Source organism: Pleurodeles waltl, chromosome 7, assembly GCF_031143425.1.
Source record: "Pleurodeles waltl isolate 20211129_DDA chromosome 7, aPleWal1.hap1.20221129, whole genome shotgun sequence".
NCBI lineage: Eukaryota > Metazoa > Chordata > Amphibia > Caudata > Salamandridae > Pleurodeles > Pleurodeles waltl.
Genome location: NC_090446.1, coordinates 70,681,323 through 70,708,124, shown reverse-complemented (window position 1 = coordinate 70,708,124; position 26,802 = coordinate 70,681,323). Strand labels below are relative to the sequence as shown.

At 41.3% G+C, this 26,802-nt stretch overlaps 1 protein-coding gene across 2 annotated transcripts in view; it reads right to left on the bottom strand.

Moving 5' to 3' along the window:
• PHC1 (polyhomeotic homolog 1) overlaps positions 1 to 26,802 on the bottom strand; it is a 57,627-nt gene that overhangs the window by 22,857 nt on the left and 7,968 nt on the right. The window contains exons 2-9 of one of the 2 annotated variants that reach the window (XM_069242957.1): positions 21,164 to 21,321; positions 19,583 to 19,693; positions 19,381 to 19,458; positions 9,148 to 9,297; positions 7,417 to 7,572; positions 6,832 to 7,270; positions 4,769 to 5,523; positions 1,398 to 1,554 (exon numbers count right to left, since the gene is read on the bottom strand). In XM_069242957.1, coding sequence (XP_069099058.1) covers positions 1,398 to 1,554; positions 4,769 to 5,523; positions 6,832 to 7,270; positions 7,417 to 7,572; positions 9,148 to 9,297; positions 19,381 to 19,458; positions 19,583 to 19,693; positions 21,164 to 21,321 — 2,004 coding nt within the window. The remainder of the gene's footprint in view (positions 1 to 1,397; positions 1,555 to 4,768; positions 5,524 to 6,831; positions 7,271 to 7,416; positions 7,573 to 9,147; positions 9,298 to 19,380; positions 19,459 to 19,582; positions 19,694 to 21,163; positions 21,322 to 26,802) is intronic. The other variant, XM_069242958.1, reaches the window with a different exon arrangement.

Here is a 26,802-nt window from a genome sequence, read left to right as displayed (position 1 = left end):
AAAAGCTTGTAAATGAATAGTACAAGTATTTCAAAAGGTTTCAGGAATTACTAAAGACCATTTTTTTTGTAATTCAGAAGTGTCATGAAAACAGAGATTTAAATAGGAGCAAAACAAATCATAACACTTTACTTGGTGATGTGCAAATGACAAATATTTACACAAACTCGATTTCCAAACATTGTACACCATATAGTTTTCTCAGTAAAAACAGGTCAGTGGGAAATGTTGTGGCCATTTCAATGGAAAATCTGCTGTTTGCAAATAAGTGTGCTACAACTTCATACTTCAGGTATGTATTTATTAAAAGTGATAGATTTTAAACATGATTTGAGAAACATTCTTGCCCCGCCCTGATGACAATGTGGTTAATGAACTAAAAGGCAAGTCAGAGGTCATTTGTATCCTATATTTGACTGTATTTGTATTATATAAAGAGCAAATGTTTAGTCTATTAAATCAAACCAAAGTGTTTTTGCACAGCAGACATGATGAACTTGCATATTTGAAGGTGCTCTCATATGTGATAAAGAAGAAAATGGTGGCTCAATGAAGTAAAATATTTGCCCAGGATCAAATAATTTGAAACCAGGTTATGGTTCAAGAGCATTATAGTAGAATATTTAAGTCACTACACCTGCAGGTCTTTTTTATTATTTATCGAAGCCTGTTATAGAATCACCTTTCCCATAAGCCATTTAAAACCTGTGCGTAGGTCTTTCATATGAAAGAGCGAGCCTGTCTGCAAATATGAAGAATAAAAATAAAACCTCTAGTGCAAAATTAAACACATCAAAAACAAGTTAGATATGTGTTGCAAACAGATATTAGAAACCGTTCAATAGAAGTCAATTAAAAAAAAAACGTAAGTAGCTCTGAATGTGTAGAAACATGCAAAAAGATTCTAGCTTTTCTCCAACTGTCTAAGGAGTGCTACAAATCAACATGTTCTTGCTGCTTGTTGTTGTTAACTAGAAAAAGAGCAGAAGAAAGGAAAGCAGCGTTCCGTTTTCATTGCTAAACAGCTGTATCAATTATGCTCTGTGACCTAACCTACCTTTCACCTTGGCTGCTGGCAAAAAGCATTTTGACATCAGAACTCGACAATAATGACTTATAATAGTCAAGTTCGGACATGGTTTCTTTATAATTGGCAACTGGGTTCATCACAAGTCATAGATTATAAGGAAACTGAGACAGACGAACGTACAGGGTTTATAGAATTCCATGCATAATAAATACAGAATTTAAAGGCATCTTTATTTATTGCTTTGACTTTCACGACCCTTCAAAAATTGGCTTGCAACCCACCAAAAATTGGGTCACAACCCATAGTCTGGGAAACACTACACTAGAGTGATGGAAATGGTGTCCATGAAGAGTAGGTTTTGTCTCACCAGGGTGGACGCTTTTCTCTTCTATGGGCCTAGGGCTGGGCGCTGGAGTGGCTGCCTTTGCCATAGGCTGAACAGGAGCTGGCGGTGATGGCCTGTCCTCCTTCTCCTCCTCCTCGGACTCCGCCTTTCTCTTCATAGACAAGGATGTAATTTTCCCCTGCATGGTGATGGGAAAGAAAAGACAATTAAATGTGAGATTAATTTTTGAATAGAAAATCAAAAGATGGGTATGGATGAAATTTAACAGGCCTAAATCCTCTCCTGTTAAAGGAGTTCCGAGATGGGAGAGGAAGAGCGATGATCGCTACTGTCAAACAATGTCAATGATCACAATACACGTGTCCCTCTGCTGCAACGTAGCAGAGTCGTCAAGATCAAATTATCTCACCATTAACAACAACAATCCAGTGTATGTGTCCTCAACAGTTATGTGCTTTAAATAGCTTCGTTACATGCATTAGTTTAACACTTTGGAGAGGTGTTTATAGCTTTCATCCTCAAGAAATAAGATTTTCTTCCTTTGACCCAATGTACACAAACTGTGATTGAGAGGAGAGCAACGACAAGACCCTAAAGTGAGAGACTGCCCTTATGTAAATAAATAAACAATAAAAAAACATGTTTGCAGTGCAGTATTCAAGTGCATAATAATGTAAAAAAATGGTTCCAATTAATAAAGTTTCAACACATGACAAATGCTGAACTCACTACAAACTAAAACCTTGTTACAAACTATTCACACATGCTGCGATCATGAAATACTGGGTACAAACAAGAAAACTCAGTTTCAACCTACTCCTTGATAGTGGCCGACTCTTTCGATGTGCTAGAAAATAGATGCACTGAAAAAATGAAGCCATCAAATGAGTGTTGAACGTTCCTTCAAAAGAAATGTTTATCCTAGTAGAAACCACACAGATTTGGTTGACTAACTCTTGGGTTATAAGTAAATTGCTAAAATAATATATAATCAACACACAATTGAACAGGATATAACAATGTCAAATAAGATTTTGTTGAATAGTGTTAAACATTTCTTGCCCAACATCCTTAATAATAGGAGTTGTTTTGATTTTTTTTAACAAATAGAAATCAAAAGACTACTAAAGTGTCCTTTAACAAAGTCCGGTATTAGAATTGGAAAACCTGATTTTCCAGTATGTGGTTCTGTGTTCCTTACGAGGGAATATTTGAAAATGTGAGCACTTCCTTTCAAACCTGCAGAAGTCCACAACAAGCCTCTCCACCTTTATTCCATTTCAATTTTCAAAAGCACAATGGTGTGGAGGACAATCTTTTGCAGATCCAGAGGTAGACCTGAACAGGGCCTCAACACTTCACCCATGTGCAGCTACCTTCAGGGACTTGCAGCATGCTGTTCCCATGAAACTAAACTGTACAAGGGAGCATCTGCAAAATAAAATCTAAATGAAAATATGTGAGTGTCATAAGAATCTTCAGTAGTAAACTAGAAATACAACTACATTGCTAGAAATTCAATTTTTTGAGCAAATGCACTAGTCCAATGCTGTAGAGATGGCTTTGCAAATTAGACAAATAACCTTTGGGTTGTATGTTTCCCCAGTGAGGCGCCAATGTAAAAATCTGAGGCTAGGTACAAATGTAATTTCAAAAAACTCTGATGTAGGTTAAAACCAGACATACTGCTGTTTAATTTGCAATAAGAAAAGCCACCTACACCTGGTATTCAAACTATAAGTCACTCTGAGCTTAGACTTTCTGTAACCCCCCAAGCCCCAAATAGATCAACAAAGATATCACCAAGAAACCATCTTGGTGTAGACTGCTGGGCTTTATAAAAGCAAATAGTATACCAATAAAACTCCTGAACATAAGACATTAAGGTTGTCAGGGTAGACAATGTAACAGGTGAGAGTACAGACCTGAGAGCAAGTGGAAAAGCTTGACATCTTAAAAAACATAACAGCGGCTGTCGAAAGAAAGTCACTGAGAGGCAGCAAAAAAGTTAAAGGCTGTGGTAGCAGACATTCGCCGTGCTGAGGAGGTGTATTATAGGGGCACCAAATGCCTTGGTGCCTGACACTATTGCACAGCTTGGTTCCAGATGGACAGTTAAGCCTGGTCTCCAAGTTTGTATGTCTTAGCACTTGGTACCGAGTTCCAATTCAATTGGCACCCCTAATCATTCAAGTGGCAATCTGTAAGTTCTCTTTTCCTAACTGCGGCCCCTGAGGAGAGAGATGCATACTGAGGCTCTCTGAAAACACATTCTTCACATGATAGCGACAAAAGGACTTAAAGGGGCTCCTGTCTGTGACATAACACATGGAATCAAGCCCTAAAAAGATTATAGCCAATGGCGAATAACGGCTACAAGGCCAAAAAGTGGAAATAAATATAACGGCCTCAAAGTGAAATCAAAGTAAACAAGCATTTGCAATGCAACGGGTCTCGCGTTTGCTCATGTTTGAGCTGATAGCGCTGTAAACTCCTAACCCGACTTTTCACCTATCGGCAAAAGTGCATTTATGTACGTAACCCGAAAAGGTGCAATTAAATGTGTAAAGCGCTCGGCTTCTGCCAAGCGAAATCGCGCTAGGAAAATGGAGAAAAAGTAGTCCACGACCCGGACAGAAAACAGCGAGCCTTGCATGTTTTCTGTACTTGGTCGATGCGCTCGAGGAGGGCTAGCCACCGGAAAAGGCATGACCTATGCATGCCTTTGACTAATGAAAGCAAGCAGATTTAAATAGGCAAGCCCACGAACCAATGAAAAACAGTGATGTGACGTCGACAGGGCTCTGAGCCCTTTTCTAATACCTAAAGGGTCTCGCTGCGATACGCATGCGACGCAGGCTCGACCCTAAAAAGGGTTAAGAACAGAGATTTCATGCCGCAAAATTTGAAATTAAGAAACAAAACAATGAAATACCTTAAAATACCAAATAAAACCCTCTAAAGAAAATGAACAGGATGTTTTTTTCACACTAAATACAAAGCCGCCATATACTACTAACAAATCATCTAAACTGTTTAGAGATTGGACTTTTCAACCGGATATGTATTCAAAGTATAAGAACTATTTGGGCTAAGTGTAGCGATGGTAAGGGTGCTTAAATTCCAATAAATGATGTGGTTCCTCTAACTTGTTTTAGGAGGGTGTTTGTATGGACAATAGGACAGGTTACATAAGGGTGTATTATACAGCATGATAAAAACTAAAATCCTTTGCAGTATGAAACAGTTATGGAGAATGAAACTTCACTCAATTTCCGGATAATAGTGAGAACCTCCAAGTTTATACAGTAAGGAATGACAGAAGTAGCACATTTAACAAGAGGGGATAAAAGCCACGTAGAGAACCTTGCATCCCCGTCCCCTCAGCTTACCGTTAGGTGCCCAGGAAGGATGTAATTGTTGGTCATAGTATTGACGGAATTTGTCTGAGGCACTGCTGAAACCTGTGCTGCGTTCCTTGCTACTTGTGCAGTTGAGATGGTCCCTTGCATTTGCACCAAGTTGACCCCAGCTGCTTGGGTTGGTTCCTGGACAGCAGGAGCCACCGTCATAGTCAGAGCTTGCCCAGCAGAAGCAGCAGATGAATGCGGAGGCAGCTGCTGTAGTGGGCTGTGAGAAGGGGCATGACTGGCAAAGTGCCCACCACCCTGTTGGGCTAGCACCGCCCCCATTGTGACCTGGGTCAGGCCCAAAGCCTGAGCCTGTCCGGGCCCCTGCTGCCGGCTACCCACAACCTGCACAGGGATGTGGGGCTGTGGTGTCATCTTGGGGCCAAGAGGGGGCTGAAGTGCTTTGCTAGGCTGCTTGGGCTGGATGGGCACTGGGGTCTTGACAGTTGGCGTTGGTCCCTCAGACGCAGCTTGTAGCTGAAGTGAAGCTGGCTGTGATTGAATCATTGGCTGCACGACCAAGGTCTGGGCCTGCTGCTGCGGCTGTTGCTGTGCTGGCCCCTGATGCTGCTGGGCCAACTGCAGATGGGTGGCAGTGTGCAGCAGCTGTGACTGTCGGTGCTGGAATTGTTGCTGGTGGATAGCGATCTGCTGCTGGATCACGACCTGCTTCTGCTGTAAGTGGATCTGCTGCTGCTGCTGAATCAGAGAGTGCGGCTGGATCTGCGTGTAGGTTGCTGCGCAAAAGACAAACTGTATGTTAGAGGGTATATGCCACGATGTGAGGAAATGCTGCACACATACAGCCCATTTTACCTCGCTTAAAAGCAGAGCATAACTGAACAGTGCCTTTGGTGTAGGCAGCAGAATTACAAAGGGAAGACCACAACGGAGGTTCAGAAAAATACCTTACAGGAGCATTTAACGAATAGCAAGGACTAAGTGCATCAAAAATGCAACCTCTCCCACTGTTCAGCCAATAAAGCAAAATCCAGCACTACATCAGTAGCATGAGTAGGAAGGAGTGAGAGGCAAAGGGAGGTCACATGCGATTCAGAGGGTGCTTGCGGGTGGAACCCACGTCACAAGAGCCTATTGTAGACAGTAAAAGGGAAATGAACACAAGTGTTGCTGTGATGTATAGATTGTGGTTGGAGTTGGCAGGGTGAGGAGTCTCTGAATAATTTCATGAATGGCAGTGCATGACAGACCAATGAGAAAGACTAATGAAAAATAACAGGTTGTCAGTCAAGAATGAAAAGGCTTCCTAAAATTTCACTATAAACATCTATGTGCATGCAATGACGCAAAGTGGGCCTCTGTCTGAAATTTGGAGAATAAAGTGATAGACTTTAGGTAGGTTGGGGTGAACAAGACATGAACACTATTTGAACATGGCAGTCTAAGGCTACAACTGACTTAAGAAGATTACCACTGAGCGGCATTGATGGCTGGATAATACATTTTATGCTTAAGGTGGCACTGCTTTAAGAAGATGACACTAATCTGAGCTTTGAGGTACTCTCTCCAACTAGAAGAAGGTGCTACTTATTACACAAATGCATTGATGCAAAGCCAATTCCTTTATTTGGAAGTGTAATCTATGGGTGCGGTAGGGTGTATTTGATGTGCAATTAATCTGTCAGATTTCAAATTTATCAAACCAGGGGAAAAATAGGCAGAGGAAAAGCAGGCTAAAAGAGTTGTGATGAGTAGGAGCAAAGAGACAGATTGCCAGGAGACATGAAGAGGACTGCCAGAAGGAGCATTGGAAAAACTAGAGAGTGACCAATATGTTTCAATGTGCAGGCATAACATCTGTGTAATTCAGGCAAGTAGTATCCTGTGGTTATAACTGCCCTATCAGTGGCACACCCTGGAATACTGGTATTAGTGTGGCAATGAGTTTAAAACATTCAAGTGCATAATCACAAAAGCTTAATAAAAAGGCAAAGCACAGTGAAGAAAGATGTCTCTGGCTCTACCATGTTCTGGTGAGAAAGGCTCAATAGCCTTGTAAAAGAGTGAGGTCTGAAAATTATTACCAGAGCTGATTAGGGTCTGACTGGGAGCTGGAGTGCTGCTCCGGGTAAGGTTCATGCCCACGGTCTGCATGCCATCAGGGTCCATCTTCTTGACCTCTGTCTCAGTCTGGCTGCCCTGACTCACGGTTGCAGCCTGAGAAGCTGGTAAAGGCTGCACCACCCCTGTTCCTTTCACCTGGCAGGCTCCAGACATTGTGCCCTGAGCAGCCACTGTAGTCCCAGAAGCACCACTGCTACTGCCACCTCCTGCTGCCAGTGCTGCCTGGCTCAGGTTCAGGGACTGCCCCGCAGCAGATGCCTGGCTCACGGCCAGGCTGATGTTTTGGGCCTGAGCTGTCGATGACTGCAGGTTTCCAGCAAGTGCTGATTTTTGTGCACTGCTCTGCTGATGAGTACTGCTAGCCGTAGTCTGCTGGTTTCGGACTGCCAAGTTCTGAACCTGAATGGGTGAGAATATGCAGAAAGTGTCACACCACATGGGGAAATAGATGATATCGTACAACTGAGAAATGATAGGTAGACAGGTCTCAATGGATGTTACAGGGACATGATCAAGTAGACAGAGGAAGTGAGACGGTGACTAACCTGGTCTGCATCAGACAAGACACCAGGAGACTGATTAGGTGACACTTCCTGCTGGACTGTGGCCACGGCTCCGTTGGGCATCAGGATGAGCTGGGAGGTGAGGGGTACACTGCGGCTCAGGTTCCGGTTGACCAAGATGTTCCCCAGTTGCGGTTGCTGTGGAGGACACAAGAAAACAAAGTACAATCAACAGATGTCGAGGCCTTGGCTACAGATATGGTCAGCATCTCATTTCAACAAATCTTCTGAAAAAATACTCTGTCCGGTCCACCTATGTGCACAGATCACATTAAGACAACTCGGAGCAATACTGGCAATTAAACCAAGCAAATGTAACTTCCATGGGACAGATATCTGAAGCCTTGAATCTGGAGTTGTGTTAATGTTGTGCAATTAAATAGACAGCAGAAAGAGACAAGATGCCTTGGAATATTTACTTTAGGCTTTAAAACTCCAGGTCAATAAAAACACAAATCTGTGTGATAAGCTGAAGTCAGAGCCAGGGCATCCCAATCTGAGGGCCAAAGGTCTTCAAAGGGTCAGGGGACCTTACAGAAAAACAATTAGGTGGTGTTTGCTTTGCAGTTAGACCTATCCCTTCGATGCAAGAATAGTAGAGGTTTTTTGGGGAAGTGAAGGGGTGCTGGGGCAGGAGGGGCAGGGGATGGGAGTGGTGTAGGACTTTAGAAATCAAGAATTTTCTAATTTTCTGAGTACTGCAGTCAGCTTCCCTTATTTATGTTTTGCAATGCATGCCTCAAGCTTGTTTGGAAACTGAATACCTTATAATGTAATAGTAGTTTTCCATCATAACTATCCACCTCATAGTATGGTATTAAGTTGGGAGTATCCCAACACTGACTGTTTCCCCTGCTCAGCAAGACACAGCTCTCAGTTTAATTTTGTGGGATGGCAAGGAAAGCATCCTTAGTGATGTATGTTTCTAAGTGTATACTTATGTATACGCTTGAGTTCCCACATGAGAGTTGAACTTCCCAACCTTCTGGCAAGGGCTAAATGAATATATTAGTACCCTTCCAGTGAAAATATAGGTGGCCAAATAACAGGTTATTCACAGCAAGTGTATCAATAGCATGCGCTCACACATTTATTACTACAGAGCAAAGGTCAAATCCAATTAGTACCAATGAACAGTGTTGCTGATGAGAAATCACAACTTTGTGTCTTAGGGACTGGATGTTACAATGAACTAATAGAGGAAAGCGATTCTGCCAACAGGTCTGAGGATTATTTAACTGTGATTTTCCCCTCAATGCATGGGTTTAACTGCATGTATTTTGGTTCAACACAACTAATGCAAATTACAAAAGAGGTGGACACAAACCAAATGCATTATAAATCACTCCATAAGGGACAATTCTAAGGAAGCAATTTAGATTTCCCAGTACGACAGAAGGTCTAGCATGTGTTATAATAAAAAGTGGCGAAAGAGGGGCGACTGAAGCACAGTACAGCCTGTCAACAAAAACACACAATTTACTAGCAACAACCAAGACCTACAAGGGCATGCAACGGGTAACAACAATGTAAAAAGTTTCTCAATATCTACAGACCACAAGGATGCACAGATCATTATCACGAAGCTTAATCAGCAGCAAGCTGCCTGTGGTCCTTCCTATTGCAGATCTGCAGAGGGCACACCAGTCCATACATACATGCATCCATGTATGTTTTGTGCCCCCCAAACCCCAAATTCTGGTTCAGACTTACCCGCAGGTACATCTGGGCCTGGGACTGGTTGAGGGGAGGTGAGGTGGTGCTGCCCAGCAGCATGGACTGTGTCAGCGTGGTGGCGCTAGGAGTGCTGACACTCTGTGAGCGGCTGATCAGCTGAGCCGCCGATGTGGTGGCCAGGTTGATCTAAAAATATATATATGGTTATACATATATATATCAGATAATAATATAATAATATACATGGAAATAGAAATAGAAAAACACATGTGAAAACAAACACATCTAATCCACTAGGGTGGAGGGGAAGGAATATCATAGGTTACTTAGTCGATCCACAAGCGATGAAAGACCGATGAAAAGCTTCACTCAATCACTTCAGCCACCTTCATAGGGTCAGAAATCACTGAGTTAGAAGCCACCTTTAAGCCCCACGAGAGCATGCATTGTTCGTGCTCAGTGAGCTCTGTGACTAGGAGAGGACAAGATGTGACTGCTGAGCACCCCTACTACAGACATGAGCTCACACTGTCCCCCAGGCCAGAGGCCTAAAAACCAAAGACGGCCACACTGTCTCTCCTGGAATGAATATTTCTTCTCAGCAATGACAGATGAATTGGCTGCCCCAGCTTTCAGGCTCACACGAGGTGCTAGCAGTTTGATGTCACAGCCATTAACAGCGGTGTCTCATTCTGGAAGTACTTGGAAAGAAAGCCATGCTCAGAACCTAAAATCATTTTGAATGTCTTACACTTTCAGGAAAATCATTCTGGAAAAGAAATTTTGTCTTCGTGCTTGGACTGCTAAAGAAATTGCTAGGGAAAGCGGAATGCAGCTCTAGATTTAAAACTGCTAAGGATCACCAAAGGTCCATTCATCTATTTCAGACTGAAAAGCTTCAGCTTCCTCATATGCCTGGTGCGAACGTGGCGAGCTCCGCCTGCTTCTGTGCCAGTCAGCAGGATCCATGGTAGGTCTAGCTTGCAAGGTTTTACTGCTAGCTGGAACTTTTGTGAATATTTCTTTTCTCTGTCATGTCCAACTGCTATACAGTATTTCTGCACATGGAGGCTGTTTTCCAGGGTTTGCTAACATTGGAAATTTCTTTGGTTAACTGTCATTATTGATTATATTGGTCTACTAGTTAATAGATACTAGTCTAATCCTTTGTGAAGATCGCTCCAGATGGAGTTACCAGTAAATGCATGTTCAAGAACAGGGGCTCTAAACAAGTACATATGGGAATGGATGTACTGTAAGTAGAATATATATTGTCCTTCACATCCTTGTAAGGCTGTAAAGCAGAGAGATTCAAATTTTAGAAGTGGATAGTTGATAGGTTATTAGTTGTAGTTCAGTCGACATGGGAGATGCTGTGTGATGTGCACACGGTTCAGAAAGAGCCAAGATGCATATGAAGGGTGACCAGGTGCCTTGGATTTCCCCGGACAGAACCGTTATTTTAGAGAACTTTCCTTGCATCCTGAGTTTCTTCTTAATTTTAAATACACGTCCCAGATTTTGGGACAAACGTTTAGCCGTTCTGCAAAGCAGAACTCAAATCTATGCTCCCATTTCCATAGGCACCTCTAAAGTAAGTCATTTATGCATTTCTTTCATGGCTGTGAAGTAGAAAGTCGGCTTCAGCAGCAGGGGAGGCACTGCAGGTAAGAAACGTCAGGGTGGAGGTCCTGCTATGGGTAAGGTTATGTAAATATAGCCTTCAAAATGTGTAAGCTTATATATCCACCTTGAGTCCCCAACAGATACATATGTATATACACACACACACACACAGATATTTCACGTAAAAATAAAGTAACGTTATAGTTAGGTGAATATGTCAGTACCAACATTAATATTTTGAAAAGAAAAAAAAAAAATCACAAACATTCACCAGTTATCAGAGCTAAAAATAACTTGTGCTCCCTCCATGTACTGCTTATAACTTCATATATCACATCACTCATGACATGCTCTACTGCATCACTGATGACATCTCAAATGACATCAATGATGACATCATCTAATGAGTGTCCTAATGTACTTTATAGTTTAAATAGTGGCGGGTATATACCATATTACTTTTCCACCTAATTTTGTACAGCTTGTTTCCAGCCAATGGGTGTAAGTGTTAACAAAACACAACTGGTTCTAATGCGCCATAGGTGTGTAGCGGTACAAACAGGTTAAAAATCTTTGATCGGAAGAGTAACTGTGTATAGATGACGGTTGACGACTTGTGTCCAGTATGCTCCACACAATTTTTGGTGCTGCTGAAAACATTTCCTATAGGGCAAAGATTCTATGTAGTAGATACAAACTATTGTAAGCAGCCTTGAGTTATTAGAATCATCATAGCATAACAATTTCTACATATCACAGAAAGCTGTGTGCACTAGGGACTAACCTATATACGTGTTTCTTTAACTTTAAAAGATGGGGTACCTTTAACGGTTTCACCACAGTATGAATGCAGCAGGTTGTAAGATTTTTAGCACCTTCAAACATTGGGTATTTTAAGTTAATAGTGTCTTTTTTGACAAGTGTTGCATGGGGTGTACATTGGTCTAAATATATACTTTTTAACTGCTCTGTGGGGTATTTCTCCTGAGAGTTTCATTGTCTGCAACCATTGTGGTATAGAATAAACTCTCTCCATAGAGTAAACTTTGTTTACGGTTACCACTTTCCTAATCATATCAATTTAATTATTCAAAGTCGGTTTGGCGACTGTGAAGTGTGTGATATAGATTGAAGCTGCCCGAGGTAGAGCATTCATTTTGGAACAGACGTTTAGTATCTTGAGGAACTTGGCTTACTCTGAACTGCTGTATACATATTCAACACTATGTGCAATGAGGGTTTTTCCCTATATTCTGTGATGGATTTTAAATGTGAACTAGGCTACCGGGAAGTGCATAACCCATTCTTGCTCCACCTAAGGAGTTATATCTGTGATGGCATTAATGATGCTTCATATTATTCTGAGTTACTTTGCACGTACTTTCAGGCCTCCAATGTCACACTAGTAATGTGTACAGAAGAAGCTTGGACGTCGCCATCAATTATGTTGTTTGAAATGTCAGCAACGTCTTAAATAATGTAATAGAACATTCCATGAGTGATGTAATATGTAAGGTCACAAGCAGTGCATGGCGGGGACGCAAATTATAGTTAGCTCTGCTAGGGGAATCCTGTAATTGCTGGCAGCAACATTTTTCTCATGATGCTGGCAGCCAATCATAGTGCTTGCTCCTGCAGGAGTGCGACTCCCGCTGGAGAGACATGGCCCAATGGAAAAAATTTAAATACATAGTAGGCTAATCAGATGCTCTGTTTTTAAACTGGCACTCCCGGAGTCTCTCGAACCCAAATGTCCAGTTACACAATTATTTTAAAATTTTATTTCTCAAAAGGTACTGAACAGATTTACACAAAATCACAATCTGTGGACCAAAATCTAGCTTCCTGCCAAATTTGATGTAATTCAGTTGGGAAGTTTTTAAAGTAGCACTTCTTAAAGAAATATATGGAAAATGCATAAGGATATTTTGATTTGGGACCACCCTCCATCTTTTTTGTCGGCCCCGCTAGACGAATCACCCTGAAACATTCTATGCACAAACTAAGCACAAAAAAGCACTTTTTTTGGAAAGTTTTGTGGAGACTCGTCCAACAGAGCCAAAACTATTAGCAACACACACACACACACTTACAAGACTACGCAAAAACTAGGACACATAAGACATAGAAGTAAGACTAAAGGCTTATGTTCTACTTTATGCCTGGCTTGTGCTTCTCGAAATATGGTCAACCTATGCATACGTCATAGCAGATTGCAGATGGCAAATCTCCCGCCAATCTTGCTCTGCACATGTCTACACTCATCTGCTAAGCACAGTGGCATAGCTACGGAACCCCACTGACCGACCTTTTTGACCCCAGTATACAACAAAATAGGGTCTCAGCTGTACTGCGCATATGTACCCATCAATGTAATGAGTACATGTGTGTGTGAGACAGAACTTCTAGTAGGGGTTAGACAGTCAGTACTCCTTTCATATCAGCATCCGCTGTGGTGCGCGCATGCACACATACATGCACAAGGGCCACAACATTATGTTTACATACCATTCGCAATCCGCCATACTGAAACACTGATAATTAAATCCAGTACAATTGCATAGTGGCAAAAAACAATTAAATGTATGGTTAAAAAAGTGCCAACATTTTTGTGGAACTTTAACACAGGCATATCTTGAGGAGTACATTAACCTTCATTACAAGGCACCCCACATGGTGCTTGCTGCTGCTGAAGGTAAGATGAATAACCAACAAATGAGCTTTATTTTGTTTCATTCGAATGCCTTATGTTTTAAAGTTATTTTTTGCCTAAAAGTTAACATATGTAATGTTCCACATGTCCTTTAAACCGGATGTTGGCTACACATCCTATACCGCTAATTATTTTTGACCAGTTTACAAAATGATGTGAACGCAGTGTTCTTGAACTGTTGCCTTTATGTCCGTGCCAGGGATGGAAGGAGATGATGGGATCAGCTACAGTCAAGTTAGAACTGTTTCTATAATCTAGAAGCAAACCGATAAACTACTGAACTGAATTGCAGCTCATTTTTATTTTTTGGCACACAGCAGCTCCTTTTAATTTATATGACACACAATCTGACACGGGATGAAAAAGAACTCTATCACTAGCCTGCACTTTGTGCCACTTATTTACTTTTATAATATGACACAAACAAAAGCTACCACTGCCAGAAGGAGCCAACCTGTTATAATTCTGGCTGTGACCCCAGAGGAATTTGTACATTTTGAATTTAAAAGAATACCAGATCGTAAAAAGTAACAGTGGGAAACAACTTTTGTTTGTATTTTTCTTGATCGTTGGTACATTTTAAAGGAATTCCGAGCTACTTTAACCGGGCTCTCTGACAGCGTCAGTTCTGAGTGGCATCATAGACAACTCAAGCTTTACTCTTGTTGGCTATTTGATGTTACTCAGAACACCTCAGTGAAAAACATCACTGCCACTCACTGTTACCCTTCTATAATTCTACATATCATATGCTTTTATTTGCTATGATCCCCTGCTCTCAAGTTCCAACTTGAAACAGAACTGCGCTATATTATGCGGTCACGTAATGAGCTTTAAGGTGTATAGTTTAGGCTTCTAAGCTCTTAGCGTATGGGCCTCATGTTGGCAAGGTCAACTCAATAGAAGTCGTTAACAAATGTAAGGTACACCTGACTTCACCACGTGCCTCTACACCATTCTTTCATATCTGTATTTGTTGAAGGATAGGTATAAGCGTCAATCAACATGTAGGAGCTCTGGAAGTCAGTAGCAGAGTGTGATGAGAACTCTCGGTTTTGTGGCAGATGCCTGGAAAACTCCTCTTTTTTTAACCACACTCTCAAACCAAGTGTTTATTAAAAGAGGTGTTGGTGCCACAGTTAAAGGAGCAAAATTTACTGTGAGGTTTTACTAAGAAATAGTAATGTTGTCAACAAGCTACTAAAACGCTGCAGAACAACAAACAGCAATTTCAAAGATTTAAATTTATTGGAAATTAAAGGCTCAAAATACATTACATCGTGTATTCCATACTATTTCACATAATCTCATAAGGCCCTATATTGCTGCACAGTCTCGTTGGGGGAGAAAAGTTCTCTCTTCAAGGATAAGGTTTTCCTGTGTAAGACCTGGTTGGGCCACAGCAATTCTAATAAGTTGCTGTTTCACTAGCCAATCGCTACAAAATCTTATTTCATATCTGGGTACACAAAGTTGCGTTAATTTTATCAAGGCAAGTTAAATATACCAAATATACCAATTAGGAGTATGGCAATTCGACCATGTTAAAAGGGAGAGCGTATGCACTTCACTACTGGTTAGTAGGGATAAAGTGCACAGAGTTCTGCAGCCGGCAAACGCAGATGGGGAAAAATCGAAGGGGAACACCACACAATAAAAGCACACAGACAACCTTAAGCAAAAGACATTTTTGCTAGATATAGTGTACATTTATTTAAAGTATGAAGTATTGTAATAGAGATTCTGTGGTGTGGTGTGCGCTCAGGTGCTCTTATTGTCAACAATGAAACTGCAACAAATGCAAATAATGTCATTTCTTTCTACAGGTTTGTATGCAGACTCAGAAATCCTCCACAATATTCCTAAAAGCCCTACAAGAAAACTTAATTTGACTGAAAGCTTCCACATCTCGACTCCCCTTTTCCTTTGAATGACCCTCTCCTTCCTCTGCATGTGTCCTCTCTGAGCATAGCCTACTCTACCTCTCATACATGATCACCTTAATCCCTACTGCTATATTGCACCACTGCACAATTGCCTACACTTTGTTTCAAAGATCACAATTTCACCTTAAACGTCACACCCCTGCAAACTATTAATACCTAATCTCCTGTAGCTCAACTATTAATGCTGCTAACCAATGCATGCATTCCCTCTCTCCCACTAAGGATCATGTCTAACGCCTAATAATGTAATCTACCATATAGAATCTGGAGTAAATGCATGGTTACTTTAAAAGGAAATGACTAATCCCAATGACCAAAAATGTGCCGGGTGTAAAGTGCTACAATACCTCTTCACGGATAATAAGTGCTATATAAGAGCAACTAGAACACAAAACAATGTAAAAACCCTCCTGCCTCATGCTAATACTAGTTACATAACACTCAGCAGTTGCACAATCGTTTATAGCTCATACCCACTGTATAATTTCCTGATACTGCTTGACAAACTTTCAAGGCAAGATTGCTAAAAGTCATGTCCATCGTCCAGCGCTCTACATTTCTACAGCAAAAAAGACACCCATCACCAACTGTACAGACATGAAAAAACCTAAAGAGATCTGCCACATGCCGCAGGTCAACGGAGGGATTTAATTTATCCCACCAGTGGAGGTCGCAGTCAGCTACACACTTGGACCGCTTTTGACATTATCACAATGGCAAGCAGATATGGTATGATAGTAACAAAGTCTATCCCAGCAGACCTCTGATCCATGTCTCCGTCTAATCTATGCCGGCTCAAGACTATAAACTTTAAATAAATTAGCTCATAAAGGACAACCCAGTGTGGCAACCAGGCTCAGTGCACTATGATAATAAGAAATTCCATTAGGGACGTGCAGATCAGTGCAAAGCTGCCAGCTTACTGAAAACCATAAACTGCGCACTTGCTCCTATTCTTCTACATCCATCACATTGCTAAGCGTTGCATCCCATAAAATGGTAACTGCACCGCAGAGGTCATCACGCACAACGGGAAACACTACCCACACAGAACCTAACAAGGACAGATCATTCCAACCACACATCACACAAGGTGTGCAATGTATAGATCCCAGTGGCAAATTTTTAGAGTCGTTCTCCAAAGGAAAGGTGAATTAGCCACATTCTTAACAGGTATACTAAGTCTTTAGTTTCAGATAAAGCATCACAAAACATAAAAGGAGAGTACGGTTTCTGGAAATCTGAAGTGTTTACTTCTCATATCACTAGGCTGGTCACTGACATGTAAAACAAATGTGCTCATTGGAAACCACAAAGTGCTTTGCATAGTTAAAAACATGAGGTGCACTCATATTAGTTAGAAAAAAAACAAAGACATTCAATGTAATCGAAAATTCATTATGACTGTCAAAATACCAAAGTTTTTGGTATCAAGTATCTTCAATTAATGCACTTTGAGTGGCACAGAGTGTATTTCATTAAAGTGAAACCATCTTCATGCATTTATTCCAGTTTTTCTTGTTTTTATTAAAGGGTTCTCCATTCTTAAGCTGCCGGAGCCAACTGGTTATGATGTAGGTGCTGGTCTCTATGTTCCAGCCTAAGAATTTTAATTGGGGACTTTATCATGAATGTTGGGTGGATTAAGTATTAGTTTTAAGTGGCTCCCTGCTTTTCTTGATCTTTATTTTTAAGATCATGCAGTATTTTTGTTCTGTCCTTTATCAACTGTTGCTTATTTATGACAGCTGGTATATCTATGCCAGCTTTGTTGTGACTACATCAACTAAACAGTATGTACAGAAAACTACCCACCTTCATGAAAGGCATGGCTAATGGAAGAGTTGACGGAAAATGTATGAAAAAGCAAGGGGAGAGGAGAATAGCATGGATGCGTATCACGCATAACCTTAAATTTACAAAATGCATGATTTGAACTGATTGCTTTGGTTTTGGAAGATGGCCATTTTGTTGCATACCCCAAATACAAAATACCCTTGGCTACTCCTTAAATTGCTCTCCATTCTTCTTGCACACGATATTGGTGATTTTAGAAAAGTCAAGGTATTCTCTTTTAACTCCCACCAATACCTGATGTCTTTCCTTGATGGCGATGCATCAGGGTGTACACCTGGAACATCACTTCTGCATCAATCCTTAACTATCATCAGTTGAGTAGCTGGCATGAAAGCTTGCCTTTGTTTGCTATTTCTGCGTAGCCCAGATCAAGGAGAGGTAGTTTGGAGGAGCAGAGTTGAGGGACTACTACACAGTCAGTTCAGTGCTTGTGGCAGCCAGAAACTTCAAGGCAGCAGGGTAAGCAGTTTGGAGCATTACTTTTATTAGACAGTATTAATGGGCAGTATCCCAGCTTTGCTGTTACCTCAGTGTTCAAGCTGATACCTGTTCTCTTGTAAGTCCCCTGCCCCACCCTTAGGACTTCCAGGGTACAGAAACCTAAAAACATATCCGTGGTTCCAATTGGTTTCAAACTTTGTAGTTAATGGTTTGCTGTCTGGGGCACTGGAATAAAATAACATTGTCGTGCTTCAGGGTTTCAATTATATTCTATTTAGAGGAGCACAATTCGTGACCTAAATAGGTGCCTTACATCGCAATGGGTTATATGGAATTGTATGAGGACCTACATTCATTATGTCATTCTTCACTCATCAGGTTCTTCCATTCAAAGTCTGGCAACTGACCAATCTGTACTCATTCTGTTTCACCTCTCTCTTCAGGTTATCCACATTTGCACTCCCATCTATGCACGTGCAAACAGGCCCAGCACTAATAAATAAACATATTCCATCATTACAAAATCCAGACCTATTTGCTCTGTCAGTGCTTGTTTTCTAAAAAAAAGTTTTCTACTCTAGATAGTGCCATCTTATAATCATCATCTGTTTTATAGATACTTATCTATCTTGCTCATTCCTCTGAAGTCAATAAAAGACCAAACCCTCAAGAACTTTCTCAGGATTACTCTACTGAATGCAAATATTTGTTCTTGCTTACTGCTCTGAACTTTCTTTCTCCTAGGTGACATTCTTGACATTAGGTCCTTCCAAATTTATGACACTGCATTCCCTAGACATTTACTTATAATGAACGAGGAGGGCACGGAAAAGATAAACTAGACAAATGTATCACTCCTAAATAGAACAACTGGAATCCGAGTGAAATATTCCTGGGTCCCTTTAGTACGGTGACTGAACCGCAGGAAACCGTGTCTGAGTGTGACTCTGGGGCAGTGGATGGGAAACTGTGGACTGTATCTGTGTATCCCCCTATTATAAGCATGCATTCCCAATATCTACAGTGGCAGATTTCCAGAATTAACATCTGAATACGTCACTATATGGGAAGGCAGAGGAAAATGCTGTCTGCAGTAATCTAACCTACTGAACCACCAGTACCCTAAAAGAAAGTAGGAAACTTGCTGTACCAATCTAACTCTTGTTGTGTCACCAAACGGTGTCCTGGTGAATTACACAAAGCCAAAGGGAAACTACATTCCTCAGCAATTCATTAAAAGAATGCTGGGCCCTGACATTGAGATAGTGAAATAATTCCACCCTACACAAAGTAGGGATATATTAAATCACTACTGCAAACAGAGAGCCTGTTGGTGATCCAACACTCCTACACAACTGCAAGCAGGCTGTATGAAGAAGCATGATGACCCTGGGTGGGTGGGGACTCTGTCATTAATGGATGGCTCAGGAGTGCAGTCTCCCTTTGACTCTCTGGTTCACAAGGACACCAAGTGGTGACACAAAGACAGATCGGAGTAGCAGGGTTCTAGATTAATATTGGCTCCTGATGCATAATTAACATTTGCTAACAGCAGCAGGAAAAATAAACCATTGGGCTCTAAGGAATGGACAAGAACTAGAAGAAAACAAGACTATGTGTACCGTGGAATACCACTGACTGGCATATGGCAAAAGCTCTTATAAGAGAATCAATCAGGGTACTCACCGAAGCCTGGGTAGTGGTGGTCTGCTGAGCTGTACTGCTGTTTGGGGAGCTTGCCTGCCTGCTGGCTGCAATGCTTGCCTACAGGAAAGAGTAAAAATAGACCCAAAACAAATACAAATAAATGTTGTGCAAACAGCATGGATTTGTTTTTGTTCTTGGAACACAAATTCTTGAGTTCCACTTTCAACACTTGGGATCTCACCTGCTGAAGACCAGCCAAGCTGTGAAGCTGGGCTGTGCTTAGTTGCTGCTGCAGCATGAACTGGTGGAAGTACTGGGCAGCATTTGGCTGTCGCTGCAAAGCTTGCAGGGCCTAGAGGAAAAAAAGTCACATGAGAAAGCAGCCTTAGAGGTTGTTGTAACAATCCGTAATTGTGATATCACTAGTAATGCCGGTCAGACCTCATCTTTCGGACACAGTATAAGGAACTCTGTTCTACAACAGGGTTTACCAAACCAGGGGACATGAGGATTGTGATGGGGTAACCTGATGAGACAATTTTGAATATTTATATGGCTTGATACACCTATGCTGAAAATAAAGGTAGTGGTAGGCGAATGTAACTTCTTTAACTACTGTCATATTTCTTCCAGGAGGGAAAGGAAATGCCATACTGGGAAGAATTACTATCAGGGCTCGAAAAATCATTAAAATGTCACTAGACCTGCAGGTCGAGTAACTTAAGTAATCTACTCGACTTAACCGTAATATACTTGACCCATAAATGGGTCTCAAATTGTATGATCCTAGGCAAATAGTTTACAATCACCTTTTTCTTAATTCCCACATGATTGCACCTTTAAATATGTGAGCTGAGCATTTCTGCAGTACAAAGAAACCTCGTTTGATTAAGCAGACTAAAGTTTGCTGCATGCATCACAAGAATCTAGCCCACATACCTATGAGGGCTAGCCCACATAACCTAGGACTTCTTTTAGTTTACTAACAACATTGCCATCAGGGCAGGAGTGTTTCTCAGTTTGTTTAAACGCTCAATTTTAATATATTACTAAACCATGATGTGGTGACATTTTGTCATCTACACACTGTAACAGTAACTTTTAGTTTACTAACCACATTGCCATTAGGGCAGGAGCATTTCTCAGTTTGTTTAAACACTCACTTTTTTTATAAATATATCACTAAACCATGATGTGGTAACATATTGTTGTCTACACACAGTAACTTTCCAAAAACCTCTCCACTAACTTGCAGCTTTACTGATAAAACTATATAGTGTATTAACAATCTGTGAAAATTGGGTTTCAGAAAACATATCCTTTGCACATCAACATGTAAAGTATTGTGATTTGTTTTCATCCTATTAAAATATTTTTTCAATCAAACAGAAATATAAAAAAGGGCTTTCTCAACTACTGAAATATATTTTGAAATGTTTGCACAGTTGACTTAGTCATGTATATGTTGTGTGCTAGGAAAAACCTGACACCCTATATCAATTAATTTTGCATTCTAAGCAGCAGGTCACACAGTTCACCTTACAAAGTCCTGGAACTCTGCAGTCAGAAGGAACATTAATTGTAAGAAAAACTGACTTTTGACCTCTGTCTGTGAACACAGAGCAAATGTGACATAAGAACAAGATTTAAAGGCATCTCTTATTGCCCCTCCACTTTTCAACTGAACAGAACACCTGTTCAGTGTCAACGCGCCAGAAGCCGGCCTGATCAAATAAGACTCGCCAATGCAAGTGGTCGAGTGGATTTTTCAAGCCCTGACTATGTATTATCTCCATCTGCTCTGAGTAATGCCATCTCTCACCTGCACAGCTTGGCGCTCATACAGAGACATCTGCGAGATCTGCGGACGATTGCTCCCGCTGGTGGTGGTCGAGTTGCCATTTGTAGAGTTGGTGTTCTGTTCGCTTTCAGTCTCCATGTTGACGGATCCCAGAAAGGAGAGGTGGGGGTCACTCAGACCTAGAACAAGGAATAGCCAAGTCAATGGACGAAACAGCAAGGAGCTACAAGCAGAGAAACCTTAGTGTTAAGGAGCGAGAGAGCGAATAGGAAATATAGGAGAATCGCCTCCAGTCACATTGTCTTGAGACTAAACAGTTTCCATTTGCAACAGCCTCACATAATGCAAACAAATGTGTTGGGCAAACCTCATAAAAAGATGAGAAAAGTTAAGGTCTCCATTAGCAAAATACTCAAAACTGTGCGTAAGAACTAGGGGCCATTGCCCAGTAATATACTATGACAATACCAACGGCACCAAAAATCACAAGACCTTAGCTCAAAGAATCAAAATATGGACAACTGCTTCTAGGAACTCAGAAACATAAGCAAACTTTAATCAGTCAGCCTCACCTTAAAAAGGCTGATTAGAAGTTTACAATAAACACAAATTGTCCTCCACCACTCCAAAAGATAATCTCCCTCTTTGATTACCACAAAGGAAATCTTAACAGACACTTTAAGAATACACAGAGAAGCAGCATTTGCATTTGTACTAGTCCCCAGAAACTAGGACAAACTTGAGCTGAGTGTTAGAATTCACTGTCAAATATGACAGCACAGACTGAAAGAAGGATTTAAAAAGAAAATATTTTCAATGAATTTGCAGCTACTTTCAACGTCCACTGGAACACTGCCCCGCTCAACCACAGCCCTCTGCTACTACACTAGGCTCATGGTGGCTGTGTACTAACGCAAGGCAACACAATATACTGGTATCACTGTAGTCACTGCACAATGCTTTTAAGCCACAGCTATCAGGTTGCGCCACACACTAGCAAAGCAGCTGTGAAGAGTACTGAATTGGAAGATCCTGGGGGAAACAACCAGACCAGCAAATAACCAACAAACAGGAAAGGTGACTGATACAAGGGAGAGCAAACAGACAGGGGAATCAGCAGATGAGAACCAAAAGGTATGAGAGAACTAACATGCAAACAAACTGACATGGGAAGGAACCAATAAGGTGGGCACACCAAGAGACCTCTGAACGGACAAAGAAAAAAGCAGGCAAGTAGAAATTTCAAAATAGCAGTATGATAAGAGACCCATAAGTCTCACGGTTTAAACATTTGATAGATAGTTGAAACCATCAGAAAAACAGCAAACCGAATTACAAGCAAATTAACAGAGACTGAAAAACGTATGGCTATATCAGTAAACTGATGAACAAACGTGCCAATAATGGGAAACAGTGGACAGGAGAGTATAGCAAGAAGCTAATCTGACTGGCAGAGGAGAAGACTGTTGCACAGACATGACAATCACTCAAACTGTGAGACCTGTGCATTAGTACTGGTGGGTACTTCCATTTAGCAATGGTCACAAAGGGTCACAAGAGCTGATGCACCCCAAATGGATAACCAAGTTACTTCCTAAAGGTGCTCAAATACTCCATAGGTGGCGAAGTCAACCCGGAGCAGGTGAAGTAGGTTGAAAACTCTAATACATAACATAATTATTGTCATACAATGACAAGCAGAATTATCACTTTTAAGATCGAACAGTCAATTAATTGTAGGTATGTAAAAAAATGCAGAATATGATACACAAAAAACACAGAAGGTTCCAGCATCTTCTAGAGAAGATACGATAAAAGCACTGTTGTATTATTTAAAAGCGAGGCACTGCATTAGGTCTTGCCAACCAAAACCATAAGCTGTTCTTTTGCTAAACACCTATTGTGGGCTTACCAGGTACTTACAGTGATCTTACAGCCACCACAATGAGTAACATTGGTTTGCGTTAATGTAACTCATTTATTGTGTCTAAATCCATGGCCTTCCTTGGCCCATCTTGTTCAACCTGTGACTGTACCTCGCCTGGACAATAGCCTCTTTACCATCCTTTTGATTGACTAACTTGTATTCTTCCACTACTAACTCTTAGGAAACAACTTTAGCTTTTTAGCTGAGCACCCCATGTGAGTGCATGTTTTCCTGCTGCTTCCCCAGTGTGCTTTTACAATCCCCCCGCTAAACACCTATCCCTTGCGCTCGGTCTTTTAGTCCTGGTGTGCTGCTTGCTCTGGAATGCTTCTACACCGCCCCCAAGTTCCATGTTGAGCTCTCCCTCGTGTGCCCCCCCCCCCATACCGTCTCTCTTGTTTGCACCCTCATGTGCTGCAATTCCATACCTCCCCACCAGGGTTTTAAAATCACTTCCTCCTTCCCATCGCCATACAAGCTCCGCTACCACCCAGCCATACTCACTTAAATGTTGAGTGAGTCCTTTCCTCGATAACTGAATGAAGCAGCAAATATATGACATTATGTGTACAAACATACAAAGGGGAACCTGAGAAGTCATGCAATGGAACAGATATCTGGGCATGAGGAGACAGGAAGACTATTCAGAGGCCTGTGGAGGGGAGATTTGAGAGGTAGACTGAACCCTTGTCAATGGGACTTACACATGGCAGCTGAGGAGAGAAGAGTGTGAATGGAAAAGGAACACCTCATAATTCAATTACCGCATTTCTGTAGCCATTGAGGGACACTGAGAATGGATACAGTGTGCACTGTTTAATAAATGTGGGGTGAAAATGGTACGAGTTACGAAGTTAGAAAGGAGATGGCATAACAACTGGGATCCTGGTTACCAGGATCCAGTGAACACAGTCAAACACACTGACAACGGGCAGAAAATAGGGGTAACCATGCCAAGAAAGAGGGTACTTTCCTACATCTGCAAAATACATAAATACTTACATTTCCGTTGTAAAGGCATGCATGGTAAAAGGTTTGCATGGTAAAGGTCTATGAGTGGTAATGGTCGCACTGTAAATGCGTGAGTGGTAATGTAATGACATAATTGGTTCAGTCATACAACCAAACAAATGACCCTGGACATAGGTGTGTAAGCTCCCCTCCCCCCCCCACCCCACACACACACCTCCACCCAATGGCACATGGGAACAACAAAATATAGCAATCTCTGAGGGAAGGAATACACTCAGTGGCTACATTCAAGAAAATATAGCCCAGACATCATTGGTTGCACATATGGTTCCCTCTGTGAGGTTTAAGCGGGATTCGGCAAGCATCTGAACAGTACAATCTAGAATTGAGATTAAAGATTTGACATTGCACTTGATCGTCAAAACAACAACAGGAGCGAGATGCAAACTAGGAATTATCAAACTATACCTTAAGTCTTTCCACACACAAGTTGGCACACTCCTAGAAGCTCAGCTCAACAGAAAGAGCCCCAAAGACTAATTTCAGCATTCGGAAACAGCAAAGACGCCCTACTTATGCACCCAGAAAACATAAAGGTGGTGTTTGCTTCTTCTTATGAATTATTGTATGACTCAAATCACCCCTATGCTGTGTATCTGGAAGAGGAACTAGTAAGGACCATGAAACACACTTCTTTAGACGTCAAGGGCAGAGCCACTCAGAAGACGAGATCACTAAAGATGAGATCCCACAAGCCATATCAGACCTCCCTAAACAAAGATCACCTGGAGAAGATGGCTTCCCAGAAGTATTTCACAAAACCAGCAAACTGTGTTTGGTTCCCTTTTTTATGCAGTCTTGAAAAAGGACACTTGACTTTCAAGCTATCTCCCAATTTACCTCAATGTATAACCGTAACATTAACCACTAGGCTGCACAAGTTCATCTTCTCACTCATACATAATTCCCAGATGGGCTTTATGCCTGGACGCTCTTCCAGAAATCATACAAGAAGCATATCCTACACCTCCTTTGCTACAAAAAGGTCTCCAGACTGTGAGGATTTTCCACGCTTACTGGATACTGAAAAGGTCTATAATCAGGTAGAGTGCAGCTACCTTTCTCAAACTCTGAAGAAAGCAGTGTTGAACCAAAATCTCACTAAAGTACACTGGCTCTACGAATCCAAATGGCCTGCATTAACTATGAAGGCCTCTTCTCTAATGCCATCCCAATTCTTCATAGCACTTTTTCTGACGGGCAATGGACCTGCTTTCAGCTACAATACGCCTCTCTATATACGGGGCATAGAGTCAGTACAAGGACGGATCAAAGCATTAGCATATGTAGATAACATACTACTCGCACTCTCTGATCCAAGTAATTCTGTATCAGCTGCAATGTAAATTATACACTCATTCTCACAATTCACTTGCTGTAAATTCAACTAGGGGAAATGCAAAGCAGTCCTGTAACCAGATATATGATTAGAGCATGCCTCCATGGCTACCATATGAAGAGATCCCCCAGGGGACTAAAGTAACTGATAATTCGTAGCAACTGACTTCTGGAAAATATGGCCAAATATAGCCTGAATCCCCTTATGACACAGGTGAGAAATGATTTCTTACACTGCCCCATCTCAGCCCTTCCATGTAGACCAGGCCCAGACAGTGACTATGACAGTGGTGCCCAGGTACAATTATGATCTAGATAATCGCTAACAGAGTTGACAAAGATGTCTCATCTTGAATGAGTTGTGTACAAAAATAACAATAACATGACAGCATTTGATCATATTTGTGGTTATCTCTTAAAAAGAATACAGCAACACTAAGATATCACAGTCCAATAAATCGAACAATCCACTCAACAGATGGCTCTAAGAGGTAGAAGACACAGCTGTAATATTAGACTAGAAAGAAGCCTTCCCTGGCCCTGCTTCCCATCTTTGGGGAAATACCTTCATTAGCTACACATTCCTACACTATATAAACCAAGTATTCACCTGAGGTGGATATCACATTGAGAGGACACCTTCATAACCACCTCTTCAGAGTCACCAACATTACCAGAAGAGGTTAGTAGTGACAGACTTGGAAGGTCAACCATGCTCCCCAACTTGAAGGACAACCATCCTTACATGTCTAACCTGAGCCATACCTTTTCTCACCTGCATTCTTTCCACACTAAATCCATCCCAAGAAACGCAACAGTATACAACGCATTGATGAACAGTACACTGGAGATGTAAAGAATGCAATCTATGGATTAGGATGGATGATGAGCAGAACACTCCTACCCCTAGCCTTACTTGCATATCTATCGCCCTTCAGTTCCACTTTATTTGACTTATTATACAATCCTGTCTCCTCACCACTATCCATCACTCTGCCTATAGGCAGAAGAGTTAACATGCACAACCTCTATCGATCTGGTAACTACTGCAATCTTAATCCTTTGCCATGCCACTTCTTGATCGTTTATCATTCCATTCCTTCAATAAAGACATGTTGTAAAAAGAAAATCCCACACACAGAAAACAACACAGACAGCAGAGGTTAAAACCAGGCACTGTGATCTCGACTCAGAGGGTATAGACCTGCATGAGCAGGCAAAACAATCGTTGAGGCCTAAATACATCATTATTTAAAATCATTCATGTTATGTTGTGGTCAGCCGCACGTGATGCAATGTATTTACTATCTTTATCAAGGTTTGATATTAACAGATGCATACAGTGGTTAAGATACTGCTTGAA